The 27,079-nt window shown below is 60.3% G+C and overlaps 1 protein-coding gene across 1 annotated transcript; it reads right to left on the bottom strand.

Annotated features, from left to right (window-relative positions):
- Window positions 1-17,396: 17,396 nt before the first annotated feature.
- Window positions 17,397-26,725, bottom strand: RNASET2 (ribonuclease T2). The gene is made up of 9 exons (XM_058670680.1): window positions 26,618-26,725; window positions 25,323-25,383; window positions 23,848-23,900; window positions 22,909-22,966; window positions 21,360-21,430; window positions 20,504-20,617; window positions 19,708-19,753; window positions 19,322-19,396; window positions 17,397-17,965 (listed from the first exon to the last, which is right to left on the bottom strand). The coding sequence occupies exons 1-9, from the start codon at window positions 26,701-26,703 to the stop codon at window positions 17,774-17,776; spliced, it is 756 nt and encodes a 251-aa protein (XP_058526663.1). The 5' UTR covers window positions 26,704-26,725; the 3' UTR covers window positions 17,397-17,773.
- Between the last annotated feature and the right edge of the window lie 354 nt (window positions 26,726-27,079).

Below are 27,079 nucleotides of genomic sequence, written 5' to 3'. Positions count from 1 at the left end.
GGTCACTCCAAGAAGCACCCATGGCCCCTCACCTGAGGGTACGTGGAATCACAGCTGGACCTCGCAGGCTCACTGGGGTGACAGGCAAGGGTGGGGTGCGATTGCACAGTGGCCACACTGCTGTGTGCAACACCCACAGCCAGGTCAGAGTGCCTGACAGACAGAGGCTCCAGTCCTGGCTCCGCTGCTTCCAGGGCCTGCCAAGGAGCACTCGGGGGCAGCAGGTGGCGGCTCGTGCCCTGCCACCCAGTGAGACCTCTGGCCTGAGTGCCCAGTTCCCGGCTGTGGCCTGGTCCAGCCCTGGCCGCCGTGGGCACCTGGGAGTGAATCAGCAGGTGGGAAAGCAGCTCCACATTTCAGATAGCATGAAGACAAGCGTTAGAAAGGAGGAGGAGGAGGAGGAGATGGAGGAGGAGGAGGAGGACGAGGAGGAGGAGAAACCCTGGAGGCCTGGTGTTTAAAACAAACAACAACAACAGGCCTCCACAAGACAGTGCTGGCATCTAAAGTGACAAATGGCTGCGTGAGTGCCACGCGCCTGGAGGCCTGACCCCCCGATGGCCAGGCGGATGTCAGGGTGGGCTTTGGGAACACAGGAAGACTGACAGAGCAGGGATGGAGGCAGCCAGCTGCCATCCAGGCCCTCATAAGGAGCCACAGCCTTGTGAGCCTGCCAGAGGACAATGCCATGAGTGAGGTCGAGGGCCTGGGACACCCACGGGACAGGGCTGCGCACCGCGCCCCTGTTCCCGCCCCCTCCTTCAGGCTCCACTCCTGCATCAGCCTGCTCCCCATGTCTCCCCACTCATGGGTGAAATACACCATCAAAAGATGTCAGGGGGCCAGGGCTGCGATGCAGTAGATAAAGCTGCCGTTTGCAGTGCCAGCATCCCATACAGGCACCTGCCTGCTGACGTGCCTGGGAAAGCAGTGCAGGAGGCCCAGGTCCTTGGAACCCTGCACTCACGTGGAGGACCCAGAAGGAGCTCCTGGCTTTAGACTGGACCAGTTCCAGCCACTGAGGTCATTAAGGCCACCAGGGAATGAATAGGCAGACAGAAGATATTTCCATCTCTGCTTTCCAAACAAAACAAATCTAAAACTCTCAGAGCAGCTTACGAAACCACCACAACTCCACCCTTCGATGGCAGATGGCATCGGCCTTGGTGCGGGGGCTAAGTGCTTTCCCTGAGGAGCACACCATCCTCTGGCACAGTGGCCTCACCCGTGGTGACCTTGGTCTCTCCAGGTGACAGACGCATAGTCCGAGAGGGAAGGAGTGGGCAAAGGGCATGAGAGAAAGACCAAAGCCCATGGGAGCCAGTTCCCGGGCCCTGGCAGTCTGTCCCATGAAATGTAACTGAAAACCAATGGCTGTGAGCATGGAAACCTCACAGGAGTTCTGAGAAAAGGGTGCTGGCTCTTTAACAAGGCTTCTGTGGCCACTTGCAGTTCAGAGGCCGAGTGGACCCTGCTCACTTTTGCCCACTTTTCTGTTTATTCAAAGGCAGAGGCCCAGAGAGAAACAGAGCAGGAGCGAGCGAGAGCTTTCGTCGCTGGCTCCCCCCCAGATGGCTGCCACAGCTGGGGCTGAGGTGGGCTGCAGGCAGGAGCTCCAGCTGCTCCCCACAAGCCTGCAGGGCCCAAGCACTTGGGCTGCCCGTGCTCTTACCCTGCTGGATGAGCAGTGAGCTGGACGGAAATGCAACCAGTGCCCACACAGGATGCTGGCAGAGGCTTAATTGCCTGCACCCGAGGCTGGCTCCTTTCATGGACCTTTTTTTTGTAAGATTTATTTTTCGGGGAGGGGTGGTGGGAATTAGAAACAGTGCCAATATGGGATCCTGGTGCGTTCAAGGTGAGAACTTTAGCCACTAGGCTAGCATGTCAGGCACCTTTTATGGATTTTAAAAACACTTTATTTACTTTTATTGATTAGAAATGAGAAACAGATCTCTCATCTGCTTCTTCACTGGCTAAACGCCCACAGTGACCACGGTTCAGCCTCGCCCACACCAAAGGGCAGGACCTCGGCAGGGACCCAGGGCTGAATCACCTCCCTAGTCTGCGTTAGGATGGAGCCCGGCTGGAACCAGGGGACGTGCATCCCAGGTGGCAGCTTACTTCCGTGCCACACGCCCACCCTGATGCCTGAGCATGGAGAGAAGTCAGGCTCTGGGTCCCAAAGCAGAGTTCACCCTCTGGGCACCTCTGAACGGGCAGGGAGGGGCAGTGTGGCCCATCCACCTCTGAGGGGGACAGGCGGTGTGGCCCATCCACCTCTGAAGGGACAGGGAGGGGCAGTGTGGCCCATCCACCTCTGAGGGGACAGGCGGTGTGGTCCATCCACCTCTGAGGGGACAGGCGGTGTGGCCCATGCACCTCTGAGGGGGACAGGCGGTGTGGCCCATCCACCTCTGAAGGGACAGGGAGGGGCAGTGTGGCCCATCCACCTCTAAGGGGCAGAGATAGGCGGTGTGGCCCATCCACCTCTGAGGGTCACAGGCGGTGTGGCCCATCCACCTCTGAAGGGACAGGGAGGGGCAGTGTGGCCCATCCACCTCTGAGGGGGACAGGCGGTATGGCCCTCCTGCCCTGCACAGGCTCTTGCGGCCAGCAGTTGCTGTCCAAGGTGCTGACGTCTCCAGCACAGTTTGCAGGCTTGTTCTCTGGCCACTGTGGATTGATTTTAGAAATACTAAACACAAAGCTGTCCTCTTATCGCAGCAAGGGCCCGAGGCCCAGCAGGGACGGACCACGGCTCCTTCCTTTCCTCTGGTAAATACACGTTTCCTGCCGGCAGCCTGGAGCTGCACCTCAGCACACACACAGACATGTACACACAACACAGTGCATGCACACACACATCACACCCTGGCTACACACACACATATGTGTGCACATAGAGCAACACACTTGTACACAGGCACACACACCACACCCATGGCTACACACTTAGTACAGTGGAGACGTCCAGAAAGTTCCAGAGAGGAAGATAGAGTCCCGTGGTCTCCTCACTCTCTCGCTCACTAATTCAGTCTGCAGGAAGAGCAGATCTCTTCCAGGAGAGACAGTGGGCCTGCACTGGCCACGGACTCTCAGGGAAGACGCCAACACCAGGGCCCCATGACCGCTCAGGGCACCCAGCATTCTGGAGCCACCTTTCCTGCCTGGGCTGCCGGCCAGACTCCCCAAGACCAGGCCAACCTGAACCATTGTGCACATGGCCCACAGCACCCAGCTAGCTGCCTGCCCAGGAAGGTATCAAATGAAAAACGAACAGCAAATATTAGCACAGAATCCCTCATCCCTTGTAGGACTGTTCTCTGTGTGTGTGTGTGTGTGTGTCTGTGTATACCGTGCATCCACAAAACTCCTAGAAATTTCTACAAGTGGTGCTGAGGGCAAAGGATCATGCAGAAAGGAAATCCTGGATGTTAGGAAAGTTGAGTGAGTCATCCTAACATGTAACGTGAGTTGTGACGAAGACGCAGGCACATCCAACACCGCAGGAGATGTCCACTTCCGGGAACTTTCTCGAAGAGGAGAACCGATGTCAGTCATGCGTGATTCAAGCCGAGCCAGCCACACTCCTCGCCCCAGGGAAGCCCCTGGCCAAGGCAGATCTTCATCTGCTGCCATTCGCCTCAGCCAGTCCCCTCCTCCTCCGGGGAGGGGGACACGTCCGCCCGGTGACCCATCTTTTCTCCCTGGCTCCATCACCTTGCACATGCAGCCCTGCAAGACCTCGGAATCATTGGGCCTTCTGGGACCAGAAAAGCCTCCATCATCTTCTACCCGCCCCTCGCCCCGGAGTCCTGCAGCTGCCACTTGTTGAAGAGACACAGAGACACCTTCACAACCCCCGGGAGGCCGACGGAGCGCGGCTCAGAGCTGGTGTCTGCAAACACAGGCCTGGCCCGCACAGGGCGTCCGTGTGCACACACATGCCCGCAGCGCTCACGTCGCCAGGCGCCCTTACGTGACCTGACGCGGAGGTCTGCGCCCCACGCGTCCCTCGCTGGCCACCGGGGAAGCAGGGATGCCTGGCCAGCCACCCGCACTTGGCCGCAGTTTGGATTTTCTTGGAACCTCGGGAAAGTACAGCTTCTCCTCCTGAATCGGACTCACCTCCACGTCCATGGGCTCCACCTCTATCTTCTTCCATAGCTCCAGCAACTGTGCGATGGGCATCTTTGCAAACTTTCCTCTGCTCGGATGCCGAGAGACAGAATCAACAGAGGCGGCAGAGGTGCAGGCAGGGCGGAGAAGCGGGCGCCTCGGAGGCTGCAGCCGCGGAGAGCTGACCAGCGAGGGCCGCGCGTCACCCTGGGGAGGCGGGGGCGGCGGGATCGCGGGCTGCGGGGTCCTCACCGCGGCTGCTGGGCACGGCCTCCTCCGCCCGCGATCCCTGCAGCCGCTCCAGGGGCGGGGAAGCGGGAGCCGGCCCGCAGCTCGGCGCGCACTGCGACTGTGGCGGGGCCCGGCTGCGCTCGCGCGCGCCGCCTGGAATCCGCGCCCCAGCCCTCGCCCGCCCCTCGCGCTGCAGCCTTCCCTCCCCTACACTACTTCACCTTAATTGGCTCTAAATGAGGGATGAAAGTTGAGTCTGAGGATGCGGCCGCCATAGAAACGGCATAGCAACCGAGGGCGGGAGCACCGGCGCAGGTTCTGCCCCTTCCCCGCCCCTCCCCCCGCCAGGCCCTCCTGCGGGACTGGACGCCAGCAGGGACAGGCAGAGCCGCCTACCCCCCTGGAAGCCTCGGGTGTCGTGCCGCCGCCCGCCCAGCCACAGAGAAGGGGAGGAAAGGCTGGGCCGCCCACCCACTCACCCCTATCGGGCTGTCCTGCCCCTGCCCAGGACACCCTGACCCTAGGAAGCCCAGGGCGCCAGGGCACCCCAGCTAAGGCAGCTGCTTGGCTGCCAAGCTCCCGGGGAGACGTGCTCCTTCAAGCACAGGTCATCTCCTTCCTGCTCTGATTGGACAAACCCCTTTCACAGGTGGGAGCTGCCCGGGGCCGCGGCCAGGAGCGGTCCATGGTCAGTTGGAGTTACTGTGCCCCTGACAGCAGCGGCGACATGAGGAGGGGGCGGGGGATTCCTTGCTCAGCTCTCTTTGGGAGGGAGTGGGGAGAGAGGGTGTCCTCTCTCGTGGTCCTACGGCTGCCCGGGGGGAGGGGAGCCACGTCCGAGGGAGCATCGCTGTGCCTCGCCGTGACAATCCCTGCGTGTTTGGGAAGTGTGGAGTGTAACGCAAGTGTGCTTTTCCACAGCAAATCCCAGTGGGAAAATGGCTCACCTCCCACTACTTTGCATCTCCGTCAAAATCACTAAGAAGCCCAGCCCATTAGCAAGGGATTAAAAGGAAAGCTCTGTCTCAAACGACCCCAGGGGAAAGTGAAGTTAACAGAGGGAGGGGCCGGCACTGCGGCAATGCAGAAACCCCACAGGGCGGCCAGCTTGAACCCTGGCTGCTCCACTTTGGGTGCAGCTCCCTGCCTATGTGCCTGGGAGGGCAGCAGGGGACGCTGCAAGTCCTTGGGCCCCTGCACCCACATGGGGGAGAGACCCCGAGGAAGCTCCTGGCTTTGGACCAGCCCAGCTCTGGTGTTGGTGGGCGGGGAGGGCCAGTTCTGCATCTGGCTTCCAGATAAACAAGATGCAGTTAACAGAGGGGCCTGGTGCTCGGTGCTGACTTAGGAAAGTCACTTTACTCTCCGACACTGGAGCTGGTAAGGAGCAGACCTTTCCGTTTAGAACAAGCAGCCTCAGACGCAGCACGCCTGCCTGGCAAGGCAGAGGGAGGGGTCTTGGTGTTTGGGGTGTGGCAGGAAGTACGCTGCTGGGCAGTTGGCAGGTGACACAGAACACTGCCAAGACCCAGAGAACCCTCCCCTCCACAGAGGGAGAGGAGACCCCTGCCCACAATCCAACCCCATTCCTGGGGCTTTCCACTGGAGCTCTGAGATGGAGAGACAAGGACAGACACAGAGGGAGGAGCTTCAAGGGGGCCCCTTGGGGCTGGCTGCACCCCATGGGTCCCGAAGAATACTGCCCCCATCTGGGGCGTGCTGGGGCCAGAGTTCCCAGAGCGCCTCAATGCTCCTTCATGTCAGGGGGCCGATCCAACCGTGACCATCAGAATTCCCCAGGCGAGCAGAGGCTTCATGAGGCCACACTCACTGTACCCCAAGGGGCTTTGCTTCGGGACCCCAAGCCTAGGTGATTCCTGGAAAGCCAGGGCCGCCCTTTGAGGGCTGCCTGCTCCCTGCCCAGCTGTACCCCTCCCCAGAGTGGTCTTCCCTGGACGCTGTCTGCAGGAAGTGAGGGACCCAGCAAGCAGCCTGGGAGCCCAGGAAGCTGTGGGTGACACTTGCTTTAAGATGACAACTTGGAACACAGAGACCCAAGAATCCAGCTGAGACGCTGCTGCAGTCCCAGAAAAACTCTAGGATGGCGGTCAGGGTCCTGGGCCAGGCAGGGACCAGGGGACGTGGGAAGACGCCCGCTGGTGCAGCGCAGCGGCCATCTGCCTTGTGATATCCGGTCACTTTCCAGAAAGCACCAAGCCAAATCCCCCATGGTAAAAGGCAGGTGCCTGGTTAGGGACTGACACCTGCCCCCCCCCAGAACACCAGTGGCTTTGCTGGGAACCAGGGGCCTCACAGATGTCCTTGGTCCTGACCAGACCCTACCCCAGTGTCGCCGCCTAGCAGGAACACTAAAAAGATGGTGCATGCTCTTTAGGGTCCAGGAAAAGCCGGAACCGCAACCGGACCCTTCACTGCCAAAAGTGGCTGCATTTAAATCCTTCTCTCCGCTGCTCCAGGCCCCATTGGTCTAAGCTTTCCTCTGCCGCTTCTCCAGCCCTCTTTCTGCCACCCTTCTTCCCATATTTCTTCCCGTACTTTCTGCTGCATTCCTCTGTTCTTGTCCCCGTCTCTCCGTCCTTTTACTGCTTCTGTCTGTATCCCTCTTTTCCACTTTATCTCCGGCACCCTTCCTCCTGCCCGTCCTTCTTCTCCCTCGTCCCGTCTTTCTCCATCCGCTGTCCCTCCGTCTGTCATCCCCGCCCAGCTTTTACCGGCTACTTTTATATCATTCTCCACCAATCACTTCTCCCTGTGGGTCCACTTGGCGCTATGCGATAGGCCAGTAATCACAGCGAGGGCATTAGCCTATCCCTGTGACTTCCTGTTTACCTTCAGGTGAAACCAACTCCGCCTCCTGCCCCTGGGCCAGCCGCCATCTTGCCACGCCCCTCCCGATCCCAGGAGCGGCTTTAGCACCCCGCTCCCCACACCCAAGTGTGGCTGGTGTCCACAGAGAGCAAGCTTATACACACCAGTGGGAAGGGCCAGAGTCAGGGGCCTGGGACCCCTCCCAAAACCTGGAGTCAGAGACTGGGAACAGGATCTGCTGATACTTAAAAAAAATTTTATCTTTTTATTTGAAGGCAGATTTACAGAGGGAAAAGAGAGAACGGGATGTTCCACCTGCTGGTTCACTCTCCAAATGGCCGCAATGACCAGAGTTGAACTGATCTGAAACCAGGGGCCAGGAGCTTCCTCCACGTCTCTTACATGGATGTGGGGTCCCAAGGCTTTGGGCCACCCACTACTGCTTTCCCAGGCCCTAAGCAGGGAGCTGAATCAGAAGTGGAGCAGCCAGGACATGAACCAGAGCCCACATGGGGTCCTAGCATGTTGAGCCATGCACTGGCTCTACGACCTGTTGACAGCTCAGACCTGTGGCCCAGCCTGGGAGGTGGCTCCCGTGTAGGCATACCCTCTCCCCAGGAAGAAGAGTACAGAGCAAAGGCACCCCAATACCCCCAGGCCCCAGGAGGCAGGAGCCAGACTCTAGGCACCAACCTCTTCCCTGAGCAAGGACCAGCCCGGGCACTGGCTGGGGGCAGGGGAGGATGGGAGCCACCGACCCCAGCTGGCAGCCGGCACTGCCGGGCGCTCCCACAGATCACTGTGTGAGCATCCTGTCTGTGCAATCCAGCCCCTCAACCACAAAGCACCCACAGCCGTGTTCCCAGCGAGGCCGAGTTGTGACACAGGGGAGCTGCTTCCTTCAAGAGAAATTGTTCACAAACAAGAGCAGTAAAAGACGGAGCACACCGCCTCTGTACGGGGACGCCTCAGTTACAAGCCGGCAGGATTCTCATACTCTGCTTGGCCCACGTGCCCACGTGCCCACAGCTGCTGTGTCCTGGGGTCAGGACGTCCTCACCAAACCAGAGGCGCTGGGCTGGCAGCTTTCCTGGCAGGAAGTCCCACCCCCTTGCAGTTCCTGCCAAGACGGCTGGCTGAGACAGAAGCGCCACTCCACTAGTCTGGCATGCCACACAGCAATTGTCGACTAAGCAGCTCCCAGCCTCTGTCTCATTTAGCCACAAGCTAAACACACTTGTTCCAAAATTTGCTTCAGCCGAGCCTGGGCCTAATCATGCAACCATTCAACAGAGACCATGGGGATGAACCATTGAGTGGAGACTGGGCGCCTGCCACCTGCCCAGGGCTCGCTGAGTCCCATCAGCTCGCACAGACACATCTGCAGGCACTTCGCCTGAACTCGGGGAAGCCGCAGCAGCCTGCAAGCGAGGTCTTCCAAAGCAAGACACATATCCTTTGGATTCTGTAAAAAGCACTCTCCATTAAACAACTCGAGCTCTCTGGTGGAAAATGAAGTCACTGCCCGGCTGCTCCCTGCTTCTGGCCTGGGAAAACAGCAGAAGACGGCCTAAGTGCTTGAACCCCTGCATCCCCGAGTGGGAAGCCCAAAAGAAGCTCCCGGCTCCTGGCCCAGCCCTGGCCATTGCACTCCTGTCGGTAGCAAAAAATCGGGTGGAAGACCAATCTGTGTGTGCGTAACTGCATTTCAAATTTACTTTTGCAAGGAGCCTGAAGCAGGCAAGCCAAACACGCATGCACACACTGCTGCAGAACGGAGCAGTGAGGGCGAGGCTGCCATGCTCCCAGCAGACTTTGGGGGGCGCCAGAGCTGTGCATGGCAGGAGGCAGGTGAGATTTTTGTAGATTTTCGGGACTGCGACTGTCACACTCTCCATAAATAATCGCACACACACAGTAATGAACACAGTGGGAGCACAGGGGGATTTCAAAACATTCAGAGGAAAAGGAATTAAAAGCTTATGTGGGGACAGAGCTGTGACATGACCAGCAAAAGCACTGCAGGGCTGGCGTCCCATTGCGGCACAGGGTCAAGTCCCGGCTGACTTTCCAATGAAAATAAAGATACAGCTCTCTCTCCCTCTCTCTTTTTAGATTTTATTTTTATTGTAAAGTCAGCTTTACAGAGAGAAGGAGAGACAGAAAGATCTTCCATCTGTTGGTTCACTCCCCAAGTGGCCACAATGGCCAGAGCTGAGTCAATCCGAAGCCTGGAGCCAGGAGCTTCTTCTGGGACTCACACGGGTGCAGGGTCCCAAGGCTTTGGGCCGTCCTCAACTGCTTTCCCAGGCCACAAGCAGGGAGCTGGATGGGAAGTGGAGCAGCCGGGACTTGAACCTGCAGGGAGCTGGGTGGGAAGAGAAGCAGCTACAGTGGGAAGTGGGATGCTGGGGCCGCGGGAGGCACCAAAGTGCCCATTCCCATGTGGTTGCCGTGTCTTGAGTCCCCAGACTGATCTGGGACTGGACAGAGGCAAGCTTCTTCCAGGACCTGGGATGACTCGTCCAAAGGCCGGTCCCTGCCCAGAAGGTGAGAGGCTGATGCCTGCTGCCAACGACCTCCTGGGGAAAGCCAACCCTGGGTGCCCACCGCTGCCCGGGGACTCCTGTGTGCAGCAGGGGGACACCCAGGTGTGTGGCCAGCTGCTTCAGTTAGGGAGATGAATGGCCCCTGCTCAAACAGCAAGCACTTGTTCCAGAATGTTCTACAGCTCTGCCTGCAATTGCACGTGTGTTTTCTATGAAAATCTTGAAGGCTTGCCTATTCACAGCGAGCCAGAGAGCCTTGGGATGTGCCGATTTCTTCCAGCTTTTCAGAGGAAGTCAGGCTTGCCTGTCTGCAAACAGCTTTCGTCTCGTTTGTCATCGTGGCTGACTGTCACCGGACTGGCCGGGGCTCTGCTGTTTTCTGACGGGAGCCCAGGAAGCCCCTGCTTTGTCACACACGGGTCTCTCAGCAGTGTTCCCCTCATTCTCTCTTAGACCTGTCTGCTTTGGGAGCTTTGGGAAAGGCGAGGAGACACACACCTGTGGGGATGCGCTGTGCCTGGAGAGCACACAGCGTCTGCTGCCTGGTGTGACTGGGGAGGCGTAGGGGACGTCCTGGGTGCCAGCCGCGCCTCTGCAGAAGGAGCAGGTGGTCTGCATGGGTCCCTGAGGCCTCGGCAATGCACACAGGTAGGACAAAGGAGCCTTTCCCTGTGTCCTCCTCTCGTCAGCGCCAAGTCCTCAGGAAAAGGGTGTGTGCCCAGGGCCGGCACCATCGCATCACAGGTTAAACTTCTACCTGCCATGCCAGCATCCCATATGGGCACTAGTACAAGTCCCGGCCGCTCCACTTCTGCCTAGCTCCCTGCAGGTTCAAATCCCGGCTGCTCCACTTCTACCCAGCTCCCTGCTAACGCACCTGGGAAAGCAGCTGCGGACGGCCCAAGTGCCTGCCCCCCTGCACCCACGTGGGAGGCCTGGATTGGGTGCTGGGCTCATGGCTAGACCCAGGCCAGACCAGCTGTTGCAGACATGTGGGGAGTGAACCAGCTGGTCACAGATCTCCCTGTCTCTCTCTCTCTTTCAATAACTAAGATCAACAGGTTCTTTTTTTTTTTTTTTAAAAAAGTTATTTTTATTGGAAAGTTAAATATACAGAAAGAAGGAGAGACAGAAAGGAAGATCTTCCATCCGATGATTCACTCCCCAAGTGGCCACAATGGCCGGGGCCCCGGTGTATGCAAGGCGAGGACTTTAGTTGCTAGGCTACTGCGCCGGGCCCAATCAACAGGTTCTTAAAGAAGGATTGACACACCTCAATAATATGCCAGGCTCTGGCTAGGAACATGGAGCATGCCAACACATGTATTCTCGGGAATAACTTTGTCATGGACTACAAGCAAAATCCCATTGCTGTTTATAACACTGAAAGCACAAATGAAGATCAACAGATGCAGTGCAGACCCCGAGTGCACAGAAAGTAACATCGACAAACTAACAAATTGTAGAGCAAACACATATCCAGACGAGAAGCGCAACAGAAACACGTCCACCAGCCGGCGGAAGTTAGGCCAGGAATCAGCTGATACCCAGGTATGTGGACTTCAGATAGCAGGGACAAGAGTTAACATGGAGGAGGGCGGACAGAGGTGCAGCGGCTGATGGGGGGGTCCCTCGTGGGGGAGGGCGGACAGAGGTGGGCAGCGGCTGGTGGGGGGGTCCCTTGTGGGGAGGGCGGACAGAGGTGGGCAGGGGCTGGGGGGGTCCCTCGTGGGGGAGGGCGGACAGAGGTGGCAGCGGCTGGTGGGGGGTCCCTTGTGGGGAGGGCGGACAGAGGTGGGCAGGGGCTGGGGGGGTCCCTCGTGGGGGAGGGCGGACAGAGGTGGGCAGCGGCTGGGGGGGTCCCTTGTGGGGAGGGCGGACAGAGGTGCAGCGGCTGGTGGGGGGTCCCTTGTGGGGAGGGCGGACAGAGGTGCAGCGGCTGGTGGGGGGGTCTCTGCCAGAGGTGCAGCGGCTGGTGGGGGGTCTCTTGGGGAGGGCAGACAGGTGAGCAGCGTAAGGGCTGTGTGAGGGGTCCCCTCCCCAGACACACACCGTTAGGGTCGTGAGCATCTGCAACCTGAAAGGTGCTCATGAACCTTTATGGAACTTGGTTGGGGAACAGTTTTTAAGCCTAAGAAATGGGATCCATTTCAAAGAGACCAGGGAATAGATGCACCCACGGCCTATTTAAAGGCTCTAATTAGCATGTTAAAGCAGCAGGAAAGGTCTGTGTTACTGCTCACAGGTTCATGCAAACCCACAGCTCCACCAGCCTTCCCGCCCACCCTCCTCCAAACCACACACACTCGGAGCACCCTCTGTGTTGCATCACCCGGCTCTAACACCGCGGTGTTTCCCACAACACGTTCATGAGCCATCTGTCCAGAATTTGTCTCCAAACTCTGAGAATTAGGAAGCAGGAACTTCTCCGATTGGTTCCTGCTTGTCTTGCTGGTTCTCATGTGACTGCTATCGTGTGAGCCTGACACGGGGAGGCGGGGGCGGTTGGAGGGGTGGAGCTGAGTGAGGCACAGCCAACACACAGGCCGCGCAGCACCGTCCCAGCACCGGAGCACCTGTCGCCAGGCAGCACCGTCCCAACACCGGAGCGCCTGTTGCCAGGCAGCACCGTCCCAACACCGGAGCACCTGTCGCCACGCAGCACCGTCCCAACACCGCAATACCTGCCTGCCAGCACCTGCAGGCTCTGTTACTTATTTAAAACAGTGATAGAGTTCTAGTTCATATGATATTACAATAATATTATGCGCAGCTAATTCCCACAACCTGGTTCTTTACTGTGAGCTGAAAACACCAGACACAGTGAGGTATCTTAGGAGGTTTATTCCAGCGGGGTAGGAACAGAGTGGAGGGGAAGGGGAAGAGGAGGAGGGAAGGGAGGCCGGAAGAAGAGAGAGGAAGAGCAAAGAAAGGGCCCTTTTTGTTTGCCAGGTGTGGGGGGCGGGGTTGGGAGGGATTGCGGGCAGGCCCCAGGGGATTGGTGCCTGCAGGTGAATGCCTAGGGATGATTGGTGAGTGGGCAGAGTTGGGGAAGGGGCCGGAAGATTGGGGGTGGGATTCTCAGGTGGAATGCCAGGTTACATCTGATTGGTGGATGGCTGGACCGGCGCGAATTTTGTGAGCTGTGAGGAAGGAGAAACAGCGCGGGGGTCCAGGGTGGGATGTTCGAATAACTCCTTACAGGCTCTGCCCAGCCTTATCCCTTCTCAGAGGGAATGTCACCGCCCTCTGTACCTGTGTTGGAAGACAGCTGCAGATGAATAGCCATGAGAAAGTTGCAGAAAGAACAAGTTGATGAGCCCTGGGTAGAGGGGGTCTCCTAGCAGAATGCCTGGGACTGACCCCCTCTGCTTCCCTTCTGGTCCACCTCCATCACACCTGGGAGGCGGCAGACCACCACGCACTCAGCTCTGGGGCCCATCACTCACACAGGGACCAAGATGGAGACCCGGTTGCTGGCTTTGCCCTGGCCCAGCCCTCAGCTCTGGGGCCCCACCATCCACACAGGGACCAAGGTGGAGACCCACTGCCGGCTTTGCCCTGGCCCAGCCCTCAGCTCTGGGGCCCCACCACCCACACAGAGACCAAGGTGGAGACCCACTGCTGGCTTTGCCCTGGCCCAGCCATCAGCTAAGGGCTGCAGGAACTCTATCTTTCACCTATATTTGTTCAGCAAATAAAGGCTTTAGACAGGGAGAGGCAGACAGAAATATGTCCAATTTACCTCATGAGTTCTAACATTAATAATAATAATAAACATATTTGGGCCTGGCTCTGTACCATATTTAAGATGCTACCTGCAGGCTGGCATCCCACGTGGACCTCAGATCAAGTCCCAGCTGCTGTACTTCCCGCCCGGCTCCCTGCTGAGGCCTGGGAAAGCAGGGTGGCCCAAGCGTTTGGGCCCCTGCACCCACGTGGGAGACCTGGAAGAAGCTCCTACTTCCTGGTGTTGGTCCTACCCAGGCTGTTGCAGCCATTTTGGAATGAACCAGTAGAAAAAAATACAAATGACCTAAAAATACAAACCAAAATTAAAAGATGACGGAACCCCTGGGAAGTTCTAACCTATGAAATTCAAGGATGGGTCACATTTTAAAGCCACTCGCTCCACGGGAGACAAAATGTCATCCCAAGGTTAATGAAAAAGGACAAACAACAGCATGGACGTCCTAGTGGGCCCCGAGAAGAATCTGAGAGTTAGTGTACCTCAGACCTCGGCAGAGTCAGGCGGGCCTGAGCCTCCTCCCTCTGACAGCTCAGTGGATGGGCCTGAGCCTGCCCCTCTGACAGCTCAGTGGGAGATTTGCAGCTAGTGCCAAAAGGCTTGTCCCCACCTCTATGCCAGCTCCTGCTCCAAGAACCTTCCTCCCCCCTCCCTCCTCCACGCTACCCTGGACTTCTCTGACCAGTGAGCCAGCTGGGACACCTCCACTCGGCTGCCACCCACAGCATTCATGAAAAACACGGTAAGGAGCTTGTTACCATGGGGATATTACAGGTTCCTGGGGAGCCAGGTGAGACCCAGCTCAGAGGTGCAGGGCATGGGAGGGGGAGAGGGGCAAGCAGACAAGCCGTGGTGCACCTAGGGCCACTGGCCTGGCAACCAACCACGGCGCCATGTCATCCAGGAGACAACAGGTGTCGCCCACAGCCCTGCCCTCACTCCGGGGTTTCTGCCTTCCCTGAAAGTTGCTGCCAGCTCACTGACCCATTCCCGGGCCTAAAGCAACGGCAGATCTGGCGGGACCTCAGTTCACATCACGCCTGCAGCTCAGGGAGCCACACAGCTGGCGGGAGACACAGGACTGGACTGAGATCCGGCTGAGGGAATTCTGGTCTGGCTGGGTTCTGAAGGGGTGCCCAAGGAATGCAGCCTGAACCTCAGGCAGGAGTGTGCCCAGCACAGGAAGCAGTGGGGAGCCAGCAGCATCTCGGCTCAGCTCCCAAAGTGGGGCTGCTCCCCCTGGCTGGCTATCTGGCTTTCCAGATAGGGCATGCCCACACAGCGTGGCATGGCTGGGCAGGTGCAGGCAAGCACCCAGGATGCCGTCCACAGCAGAGCGGCAGGAGGACTCGAGGTCCTGGCCCCCTGATGCCCTGGTTGGGGGGGAGCTGGACAGACACATTTGGGACATGGCAGGGACCCCAGCCTGGGAGGACCTCAACCTGAGGAGAGCGCAGAGCATAGGCCAGCAGGGGGCTCCTGGACAGAGGATGGGTGGGGGTCACGCCCTCTGTGTGCACAGAGGCCTCCCATGCCCCGCCCTGGCTCTGCTGGGTCACCCTGGACCCCACGGTCACATGTGTCTATGCTGTGTCCAAGGGGAAGCAGGGATAGCGCCCCATCCAGGCTCGCCAAGGGGGAGCAACCGCACCGAGGGGCAAGTCAGGGCAGGGGCAAACACAGGTGGAGGCCCAAAGCACACAGCAAGAGCGCCAGGACCCCAGGCAGAGGCCCACACCGAAGGGCAGCTCTGTGCCCTGCCCACCGTTCTCAGCCTGACTCAGAAACTGGAATAGCGACATGAGGCACACCAGCTGTCCTGCTCTGCTCAAATGTCTCAGGTCTCTGGGGCTTCTGGCCCCAGAACAGGAGATGGGGGTGACAGTTCCCCCCAAGTCCTAACCGAAGATTCCCGAGTGGTGGGCAGAGCTGCGGGACCCTGTAGGAGGGGCTGACCGCTGGCATCCTGGTCTTTCCGAGACTGTGGAGATGTAGAGTCCCCACCAAGCCACCCATTCCTTGGGGAACATCAAAGGATCCACTGGTTCCCGGCCACAAAGGCCAGGGCTGGGCCAGGCCCAAGCCGATAAGCAGCAGGCAGGAACTCCATCTGGGTCACTCACACAGGTGCAAAGGTCCACACGCCTGGACCATCATGTGCCATCAGATGGGGCAGAAGTGGCAGCTGAACCCACAGCACCACAGGAAGTCTTTTGCACAGGGCTACGTTACCAGTGGCCCTGGAGGAAAGTGCCTGCAAATCCTGCTGCCGGAAGCAATGCCTAGGGCAGCAGGTTGAGAGCCCTTAGCACAGCTGCTCACGGGAGGAGGCAGGAGAGGGCCGGGGCTGGGTGGGAGAGAGCAGCCGATGGGCTGAGCTAAAGAGGCTGCCAGGACCCTAGTGGGCTATGGGCACTGCAGGGGAGGCTGTGAGGCAGGCAACACGAAGCTGAAGCCCAGACCGGCCGTGCCAGGACGCGGAGAGTGGCCACTACCTGGGAGGGCCACATCGCAGGGTGCAGTCTGGCTCTGAATTAAGCAAAGGAGACACTCAACCCACAAAGAAAGGCTTTGTGGATGAGGGCAGGCAGAGTGGACGAACCCAGGAGCACAGGATGGTGGGGGAGGGGGAGCAGCTCTGCCGGACAGGAAGTGGCTGTTGTGACCGCTCCCAGCTCAGTGAAGCACCTGAATGGGACCCCAGCCCTTCTAAGCCGTGCTCGCCACCCAGGCCACAGCACTGCTGCACCCAGCTGGGCTTGAAGGGTTTGTCCAGCTCAGCTGCCTTCCAATGGAGTGCCAGGCAGAGGGTCCCACCCCAGGCACCCCAAGGAGAAGCCCATGCCCTGGCCCGGCACTCACTGTGCCAGTGCAAGGGCTGGAGCTGGGTGGAGCCAATTGCACCTGCTGTGCCAACGCTCCTGGGCTGTGCTCCCTCCTGGCTTCTGAGCCCCTGCCCAGATCTCCTGGGCTCTAGGTTGGGGGTCACATGTTTACTGAAGGCTCCTCTGCACCAGACCAGAGCATAACCAAACACTTAAAACTCGGCCTCGCTGGCCCACTCCATCTGATCTCCAGGATGGACAGAAGCCGCCGGCCATGGGTGCTCCGCCGGCCCCTCCCAGCCTGCGGGCCTGGTCCGCTCATTCCCCTCTCCCCTCTGGCTCTCAGTAACTGTGTTCTACAGAAAGGAATGGTCAGCTTTAAACACAGGTGGATTCTCTCCAGGGTGAGCAGGCCAGTCCCTCATGGAGCCCTGTGGGCGGGGGGAGACACCGAAGCCAAAACCCTGGCCCAGGGCTGCCAGTGACAGAGGCATGAGGGTCCCGGCTGGCAAGACATCACACAGTCCAAACAGGAGACCCACCTTCCTACACCGCCCCTCCACAAACACCCAGACCCAAAACCCCAAAACCCAGGGAGAAGCAGGCACACGTGGGGGTGGGCAGAAAACACGGGCGCAGCTGCCAGGGAGTGGCCAGGCCCTGGACCAAGCCCCCGTCCTGCCTCTCAGGGCACAGGCAGCTACCGGCCCCTGGCTGGCTCTGGCTGTAACCTTTGGGCAGCGAGCCGTGCAGGGCACCATTTGGGGTCTCCGTCAGCTCTCCCCGGCCAGGGGCCAGGGCTGAGGAAGACACGCATCATGACATTGGCCACTGATGCCAGGGCAGCCACAGCAGGCACGAGGACTCGGCTGGCTGCTGATTCCCCAAGACATGAATCCCTGGAAAATGTGGCTGCTCTGAGGCCACGCTGGATCCAGTCAACTCCACGTGTTAAGTACAGCGGAGAGTGGGATCCAGTCGGTCATATTCACAGGAAGAACCAAGATGGGGTGGAAGCCAGGCAGGGCACTGCAAAAGTGGGTTTAATAACGGGGGTGGGTGGGCACCCTGTACCCACAGCCTGGGAGCCCTCCTCGCCAGGCCACCGTGCACCCGGAAGGAAGTAGCAGCTCAGGGCTCAGCAAGTGTTGGGACAGGGCTGGTGTGCTGCATGGAGCCCGGACTGGCTGTGTCCTGCTGGGGAAGAGGGGAGGTCCAGCAGGCCCAACCTGCCAGCCACACCCGCAGGGGTCTCTACGGAAGCCAGGCAGTCTGCCCCAGCAAGGAGAGCAGAGGCGTCCAACACCCCTCCTAGGCTGCAGCCGGGCCCACCCAGGCCACCAGCTGGGCCGACTCAGGGTGCCACCAGGAAGGAAGAGGACTGGCAAGGCGCGTCAGCATGAGCGGGAGGGGAGAGGGCTTAGCAGCACAGCGGGCATTTCTCTTCAGATGTTTCCAAGCAGCGGGCATCAACGCAGGGCCTTTTTGGGTGGGGGGTAGAAGATGGGGCCGAATTCACAGACTGAGAGCCCCCGCGCAGCCGCCCTTGGGGGTCTTGGCCAGGTGGGCGGGGGATCCCCGGGCTCCGTGCAGTTGCGCAGCCGCAGGTCCTCCTTGGTGTAGCACAGCTCGATCTGGCCCAGGGTCTGCACCTTCTCGTCCTGGTGGGAGGGCGTGAAGGGCGCAGTGAGAATGCATGGCCCAGTAGCGCGCTGGCCCTGACATCGCCAGGACGTTGCAAAGGCGGGAAAGCCAGCGGCCCCGGGGCTTGGATCCCAGGAGCAGCCTTGTGCTAGGCCCAGGCTCAGGTCCCTCCACCACCCCTACATGCTCACCAGCAGGCCTGGCAGCACCCAGGAAGGCTACAAGCAACGCAAGACCCACATGGACCACACACAGCACACGCATCCTGTCATCAGACCACACACAGGCAGATCACACACACACACAGCACACGCATCCTGTCATCAGACCACACACAGGCAGATCACACACACACAGCACACGCATCGTGCCGTCACACCACATACAGGCAGATCACACACACACACACACAGCACACGCATCCTGTCATCAGACCACACACAGGCAGATCACACACACACACACACAGCACACGCATCGTGCCGTCACACCACATACAGGCAGATCACACACACAGACACACAGCACATGCAAATCTCTCTCTCACACACATACACACGCATCCCACCATCAGCCGACCACACACACACGTTTCCAGTCCTCAGAAAAAGGGGCCATTTCCACAGGGAGCTAGGTGCCTGCCAGAACGCAGCTGTCAGCAGCTGTGGCAGAGGGGCGCAGTTCTCAGGGTGGGCCTGACAGGGTGGGGGGAGTGGAGTTAGGGTCAGGATGGGCCTGGCAGGGTGGGGGTAGGGGTGGGGGGAATGGAGTTAGGGTCAGGGTGGTCCTGGCAGGGTGGGGGTAGGGGTGGGGGGAATGGAGTTAGGGTCAGGGTGGTCCTGGCAGGGTGGGGCGAGTGGAGTTAGGGTCAGGGTGGGCCTGGCACGGTCGGGGGAGTGGAGTTAGGACCAGGGTGGGCCTGGCAGGGTGGGGGTAGGGGTGGGGGGAGTGGAGTTAGGGTCCGGGTGGGCCTGGCACGGTCGGGGGAGTGGAGTTAGGGTCAGGGTGGGCCTGGCACGGTCGGAGGAGTGGAGTTAGGACCAGGGTGGGCCTGGCAGGGTGGGGCGAGTGGAGTTAGGACCAGGGTGGGCCTGGCAGGGTGGGGGGAGTGGAGTTAGGACCAGGGTGGGCCTGGCAGGGTGGGGGGAGTGGAGTTAGGACCAGGGTGGGCCTGGCAGGGTGGGGGGAGTGGAGTTAGGACCAGGGTGGGCCTGGCAGGATGTCATGGCACTGCTGGTTGTTTCAGAACAGGTACCTGTGGAAGACAGGCAGACACACATGTGCTCACAAGCACACAGCTGCACTTGGCGTGCGCGCACACACACACACACACACACACGGCTCCGCCACGGGGCCCCACAGGTATGCCTCACCTGCTCTGGTGGAAGGCACTGGATTTTGGGGACCACGCCGTACACCCTGGTGAGGGCATCTCTGAAGTCTGCAAGCTGACATCCAAGGAAGTGTCGGAAGTGGCCTGCAGCAGGAAGCCCAGCCGGCCAGCCACGCACGGGCAGGGGGCAGCTCCCCAGGGTGCACCCGTGTCTCCCTCTCCAGGCTCCTCGGCCTCTTTCCGAGGGCGGTGGGACCCTGGAGCCTCCTGCCAGTCACCGCTGCTTCACCCTGCCTGGCCCTCAAACCTCTAAGGTTAAGAGGGGATGGGGCTCGTATGCCTCCCGGCCCAGGCCTGCAGGACGAAGCAACTCGGCCAGCGTGCACCGGGACCCACAGCAGGCGAGAGGTCACACGCAGGACTTACGTGGTAGTAGTTGGTAGATGGCTTGATTCCCAGCTTCAGGAGCTTGCTGTCAAGGAACGGGAGAAGCGTAAGCCACAGCGTGAAGCCCCTTCCTCCCTCCAGATGCACTTCTGGGGGGACTCAGGTCCCTCAGTTCAAGGGGGCACAGCAACAGCAGCCCCAGCCCTGCACACGGGAGCCATGAGGGTGCCCCCTCCTCCCCACCAGGTAGACACAGACAATACTGTCCACCAGGGCCAAGGTCTCATCTCCAGGATGAGCTCAGCCTGCTCCTCTGGCTCTTGTCAACATATAACTGTGGCTCATGTCTATGGCGCGGGCAGTGCTGGCTGGAGCTGGGGGTGCATGAGCACAAGCCTGGGGTACAGGTTACATGGGCACACACATGGGGCACACAGGAGGACAAAGGGACACCCAGCATGCCAGCATGGCAGTCATGCCTAGGCGGGGCAGGAAAGGGCTTACCCTGAGCGCTCCCAGGGTATGGACCCATGGGGTTTCTGGGAGGTGGCTGACCCCAGACCCTGGAGCAAGCTCATGAAAACCTCTTCCCTGCTTCCCCAGGGGCAGGGCAGCCGGCGGGCATAGACTCGCTGGGGCCCAGCTAAGGCTGCACGCCACTGGGTGCCGGCTGCGAAGCCTGCAGGACTCCAGTCTCTGCTGCTGACTGCACATGCTGCCGACAGGGTTGAGGGGCCAGGTGCCCACAGCCCAGGCCTTCACAGGGATGTGGGGCATCTGAGCAGTGAGGCAGGCGGTGTAGCCCCACACAGTGCCCACCTGAGTGTACACCCACCTGTTGAGGTCAAGCTGATGGTACAGGGCCAGGCTGGTCCCAAAGTACTTTCGCTGGGAGTTGAGGACCGGCAGCTGTGCAGCACAGGTCCCATGCTTCTCCCACTCATGCTTCCTGGGGGGACGGAGAGACCCTTGGGTCGCATGCACCTCCTCCTGCCCCACCTCGCCCAGCACCAGGCCTCACCCCATACAGCACACTGACACAGTCAGCATTGATGGCTACCCCACACGAGGGCAGCGAGGGGTGGGCAGATGCAGGCCACCCAGGCTGCACGGACCCAGGGACAGCCCCCACGGCCAGAACTCTGCCACTTCCTCCTCCAAGAATGGAATGCGTGCCCCTAGGGCCATGTCCTGCGAAGGTCTGGGGTGCCCCCGAGTCTGTGAGAGCACAGGCCAGCTGGCCGCGAGTGCCGGGCAGGCGTCTTTCTGAGTGGGAACTTGGCCTTGCAGCCTGAGAAGTACGGGTCCTTATGGGGCACAGATGGCACACTGCTCAGCTCCCACCACCCAGGCAAGGCTCCGCTGTCCGACCACGGGCACCATCGGGATGTCATCTCAGGGAAAGCTATTGCTCCCATGGCCTCCCAAGTGGCCACACCATACTTCCCGTGCCCCTCGTCCCGGCTCAGCTGGGCAGCACAAGAGCTCGGGCCCCGACTGTTGGTCTCCCCAGCTCTGGCAAGTGGCGCTCTTCACACAGCAGTGATGCATCCCCAGTGAAGGAGAGCCCAAAGCCTTGGGACCTGCACCCAGGGGAGCTCCTGGCTCCTAGCCTTGGATCGGCTCAGCTTCTTGCGGGAGCGACTCAATGACCGGGCAGCCGGAGCCTGCAGGGAGCGGGTGAGACTCACCAGAACTGGCTGCGGTTGGGGGAGGCATGCAGGACGTCGGGCCAGTACATCTTCATCTCACCAAGCAGGTCCTGCAGGGTCAAAGACAGACAGCTCTCACCGTGGGGTGGAGATAGAACGCGGGAGGTCCACGGGACGGTCAACCCACACACACAAAGTGCTGACGAGGGCAGGACAAGCCCCCGAGATGTCCCTGGCCAGGGCCTCGGGCAGGTGTGCCTGGGATGACTGATGGCGTGTTGGGGAGGGCTCGTCCTGTGATCCCTGAAGCCACACAAAAGACGGCGAGCCCAGGCAGCCGTCAGGGGGAGCTGGTCAGCCAGCCGTCAAGCAACATGGGAACCTGAGCTCCGGCCTCCCCTCCACTCTTCCTTTAAAACCCAGTACGGCTCTGAAAGTGACATTAGAAATGCTGGAACTGCAGTGTTGTGGGTGAAACAGCCACCTGCAGTGCCAGCATCACACCAGGATGCTGACTGATCGGAGTCCCAGTTGCTCCAACTTCCACGTCTCCTGCATCAGCCTCACTCACGATGCCCCAGGGCCGAGCCAAAGCTGCACATGGGAGTTGGCAGAGTACGCCTACTGCAAGCTGCACCTGGTCCCCACCAGGCACACTCTGTCACTCCGACTGGGCAGGCAACCACACAAGATGTGTCACTCAAACCCAAGAGCACACAGGGCGTCTCTCACTCACACCCCATCAGCTCACACAGGACGTCTCTCACACCTCACAGCACAAAGGGCGTCTCTCACTCACACCCCATCAGCTTACAGGACATCAGCCAGGGTTAGCACTATGCTGACCTGGGAACTCATGACCTGTCATGGGAGGGGAGGGCAGGCGCCCAGTGGCCCCCAGACCTGCCAGTCTGGTTGACAGCACCCTCACAGATGGCTGGTTGTGCACACAGAACCGCTGGCTGCCCGCAGGAAGAGGACGTGTGTACTGAATACCTGTGTAATTCCGTGTACACGTGTGAATGTGTGCATACATCCATTTGGGCCTATATGAGTACACAGGTGTGTGTATATGCATAGAATTGTCTGTTTACATCAAAGGTCCACGTGACACATGCACATGTGTAGACTGCACACACATGTATACAGAGAAACTCTACCCATGCTTGTGTGTACATATGCAAGGCTATGTTCGATAGGCTGCAGAAGCGTCCCAGCAAGCACTTCTACTCTCCCTCAGGAACTCCAGTCCTGAGTCCTACAGTCCGGGCAGCCACTGCCTCACCGCTGAGACCACACGTAAAACACACCCACTCGCAGCCAGGAAGGCCGGCCCTGGGTGCCCGGCTGCCCCCATACCGCACACACTGCACACTCACTGGGACTGGGACACCTTGGCTGCTGGGAGCCCAGTGCGAGCGGGTCAGGCCTGCTCTCGGTTGCCGGGAGGTATGGGCGCGGGGTGAGGGAGGCCGCTCCTGCAGCAGCACTGGAGGGTGGCCTTTGGGAGCAGCCCCAGTCACAGCGAACAGGACGCAGCAGATGCACGGTACCGCCCTCCCCGGGCAGACGGAGCGGACACCTGTACCTTAACCTCATCCAGGTTGAAGTGCCACGAGCGGTTACATTCCGCTTCTTTGTCAGGCCTGCAGGCGCAAACGAGAAAACAGACAGGTGTCAAGGGTGGCTGGCACATGCCATCAACCTGACCACAAGTCTGCAAGGAACAGAGAAAGGCATGGGGGGAGGTGCCTATTCCAGGGTGGGCTCGGGACACAGCTGGCACAGGGCCACGGGAGGAGCCAGGATGTCCGCACTCGGGGCTCACCCCCACCAAGCTGCCATCAGCTGCTCAGACCTTGGTGCCCCATGCAGCCCAGAGCCAGCCCTGCCACCGAGATGTCACCCCTGGAGTGGGGACACAGCAGAAAGGCACCAAGGGCACCACGGAAAACAGACCGAGGAGCCAGGAAGAGAGCCTACAGCCCAGGCCCTGCCTCCTGTGCAACACGTGCGTGCCAGGGAGGGCCAGAACAGGAACATGTGTGTGCCAGTCAGGGCTACAACGGGAGCACACATGTGCCACGAGGCCCCGACGCGCCCCTGCCCTCACAGGAACAGCAGAACAGCAGCATGCCCTCCGTGGCCACACAGCTTGCTGGTGTGCACACGGGGGAAACGGGCATAACCAAATATGGGATTTGGTGTCTGAGCAAGAACAACACAACGCAAACACAGCAACTTTTACACATATACTACTACCAGGCCCTAAAGAAATAATGAAAGAATAACCTCAATGCGAAGCCCCTCATGTACTCTGAGCATCTTCCTAAACTGAATGGTCACCGTCCCATGCAAGCAGGAGCAAGCAGTACCAGCATCGGGGTGCTGGGCCGGGGCTAAAATCAGGGTCTGGCCCAGTGAGTTAACTCCCACGACATGGGCACCAGCACAGCAGCAGGTGGGACCCCAGCAGGTCGGCGAGCTCCTCTGGCTCCCAGCCCACCTCCCTGCAGGGAGCACTTGCCACAGTCCGTGGATGGTCCAGTAGTCTGGGGGCTCTCTGCAGTCGTTACTCTCCTAGCAGAGATGGAAACAAGGTCAGCTCAAGGTCTGAACAGGACAACTCCACCTCCCGGCCCACGCCCTGCTGAGCTGCCAGGCCGAGTCTGCCTCAATCCAGTCCAGTCCACAGCTGTGTGAGCCAAGGGAGACATGTGTATGTGCTGTAAACAACAGACGTCTCCCACAATAAAGAGTCCGTGTTTGTGGACAAAAGGTTGTCGGCACCCTGCACGGAGCCCAGACATCCACAGCTGGCCCAGGGCAGATCTGAGCTGAGAGCCAGCAGCACCAGGCAGCACCTGACAAGGGACCAACTCCTGGGACCTCCCCGTGATCACAGGCCCGGGGCCCCCATGACCAGCTCCTCCTGGACCTCCCCGTGATTACAGGCCCGGGGCCCCCATGACCAGCTCCTCCTGGACCTCACCGTGCTCACAGGCCCAGGGCCCCCATGACCAGCTCCTCCTGGACCTCCCCCGGGATCACAGGCCCGGGGCCCCCATGACCAGCTCCTCCTGGGCCCTCCCCTGGATCACAGGCCCGGGGCCCCCATGACCAGCTCCTCCTGGACCTTCCCGTGATTACAGGCCCAGGGCCCCCATGACCAGCTCCTCCTGGACCTCCCCGTGATCACAGGCCCGGGGCCCCCATGACCAGCTCCTCCTGGACCTCACCGTGATCACAGGCCCAGGGCCCCCATGACCAGCTCCTCCTGGACCTCCCCCGGGATCACAGGCCCGGGGCCCCCATGACTAGCTCCTCCTGGGCCCTCCCCTGGATCACAGGCCCGGGGCCCCCATGACCAGCTCCTCCTGGGCCCTCCCCGTGATCACAGGCCCGGGGCCCCCATGACCAGCTCCTGGGACCTTCCCAGGATCACAGGCCCGGGGCCCCCATGACCAGCTCCTCCTGGGACCTCCCCCGGGATCACAGGCCCGGGGCCCCCATGACCAGCTCCTCCTGGACCTCCCCGTGATCACAGGCCCGGGGCCCCCATGACCAGCTCCTCCTGGACCTCCCCGTGATCACAGGCCCGGGGCCCCCATGACCAGCTCCTCCTGGACCTCCCCGTGATCACAGGCCCGGGGCCCCCATGACCAGCTCCTCCTGGACCTCCCCGTGATCACAGGCCCGGGGCCCCCATGACCAACTCCTCCTGGACCTCCCCGTGATCACAGGCCCGGGGCCCCCATGACCAGCTCCTCCTGGACCTCCCCGTGATCACAGGCCCGGGGCCCCCATGACCAGCTCCTCCTGGACCTCCCCGTGATCACAGGCCCGGGGCCCCCATGACCAGCTCCTCCTGGACCTCCCCCGGGATCACAGGCCCGGGGCCCCCATGACCAGCTCCTGGGACCTTCCCGGGATCACAGGCCCGGGGCCCCATGACCAGCTCCTGGGACCTTCCCGGGATCACAGGCAGGCCGGCATACTCACCTCACACACTGTTGTGGGCCAGTGCTGAACCAAAATCAGCTTTTTCCACTCATGGTTGCCACTGTCAAAATGCATCATAATATATATATACATACACACTTGTATGTATTCTAGAACTTTTGCAGGTGTTCATTGCTTTTATTGTTACTAGATTCCTGAGAAGATAACTGGGTAGGCAGTTTTCGGGATTCTTGTGGGAATGGGAAAAAGGGAATCCCTTTAAAAGTGTGCAAGATGTTCATTTTGCCCCAGAAACCGAGTTTCTAGTTTGATGACCAGAATAGGAAGACGGCAGCTAGTCCACCCTTTAAAAAACAGATTTTCATCTATCTGCTTGTTTACCCGAAAGGTTCAGCGAAAGGCTGAGATCCTCCACCCGCTCCTGTACCCCCAGATGGCCTCAACGGACAGAGCAACATGGGGTGAAACCAGGAGCTTCTTCCAGGTCTCCTACGTGGGCGGGGGATCGAGACCTTGGGCCGTCCTCACTGCTTTCCCAGGCTGTTAGCAGGCAGCGGGATGGGAAGTGGAGCAGCCGACACAGGAACCAGGGCCGGCACCAAAGGCAGCAGCTTTACCTGGCCTCATGAGGAGCAAGGTAAGCAGGATTACAACCGTGGCCCCCCATGCGTTCTGCCCCCACTGAGGCAGCTCAAGCTCACGCTGAACTCAGGACAAATTCTCTTTCACAAACAGCTGGCGCCTGGTCCTGCACAAAGGATGGAGGGGCCTGCTGTGCCCTGGGGGTGACACTCCCACACCAGCACGACAGCAGCCGGGCGCTCCACTCCCAGTGCATCCCCTATAAGCGCACCCCGAGGGGCCGACCATGACCCAAGCCTCTGGGCTCCTGCACACCGGTGGGAGACCAGGAAGAAGCGCCTGGCTCCTGGCTCCGTCTGGCCCAGCCCAGCCCCGGCCTTATGGTCATTTGATTAGCGTGTCAGTCTCTGTCTCTCCCCCACCCCAGTACCCCCTTCTCTCTATCCCCCCTCTGCCTCTCAAACAAAGAAGGGGAGGTGTGGAGGGAGCGGAGGAAGGGGAGAGGATGGGAGGAAAGGGGGAAAGAGAAAGGAGGCGAGAGTTCACCCGGAAAACCAGCGCAGAGGGAGGCCCCGCCTCGCCAGCCCGCACCAGAGGTCTACACAGCAGAAAGCCGAGGCTGGGTACACAGTGTGCCGTCCACGAGGCGGAAAGCGAAAGAGGAAGCAGGGGGAGGGTACGGGCGGGGGGCTAGCGATCGGGGCGCGAGGCCGCGGGGTACTTCGGGCAGCGCCCACCTCGACCCCACTCACCTGGCGGGCGCGCGGGCCCCGCCCCGGAGCAGCAGCACCAGGCCCAGGCAGCTCAGGAGCGCAAGACGCGCAGCGCCCAGCTCCATGGCCCAGGCGCAGGACACGCCGCAGGACCGCCTGCCCGCCTGCCCCGATGGACACGCCCCTGGTGCCGCCCCGGCCCCGATGGACACGCCCCTGGTGCCGCCCCGGCCCCGTGGACACGCCCCTGGTGCGGCCCGGGCCCCGTGGACATGCCCCGACCCCCCACCCCCTGGATGTAGGGCTCCCTCCTGGACCTGCACCCCAGCAGTGTCCCTTCCAGAGAGCCGGGCAGCCGCTTGCTGGTCATTTCACTTGGCGGGAGCAGCAGGTGTCCCAGCCACGGTCTTCGCTGGTAGCTCAACTCCTGCCCCTGAGTCCTTGTTACAGAGCGGTTGTCGTGGGAGACAAGAAGACTTGATGGGTCCCGGGGCAATGGCT

Source organism: Ochotona princeps, chromosome 1 (assembly GCF_030435755.1).
Source record: "Ochotona princeps isolate mOchPri1 chromosome 1, mOchPri1.hap1, whole genome shotgun sequence".
Classification (NCBI taxonomy): domain Eukaryota; kingdom Metazoa; phylum Chordata; class Mammalia; order Lagomorpha; family Ochotonidae; genus Ochotona; species Ochotona princeps.
Note: the sequence above shows the minus strand (reverse complement) of the source record. Positions and strands in the feature narration are given on the sequence as shown.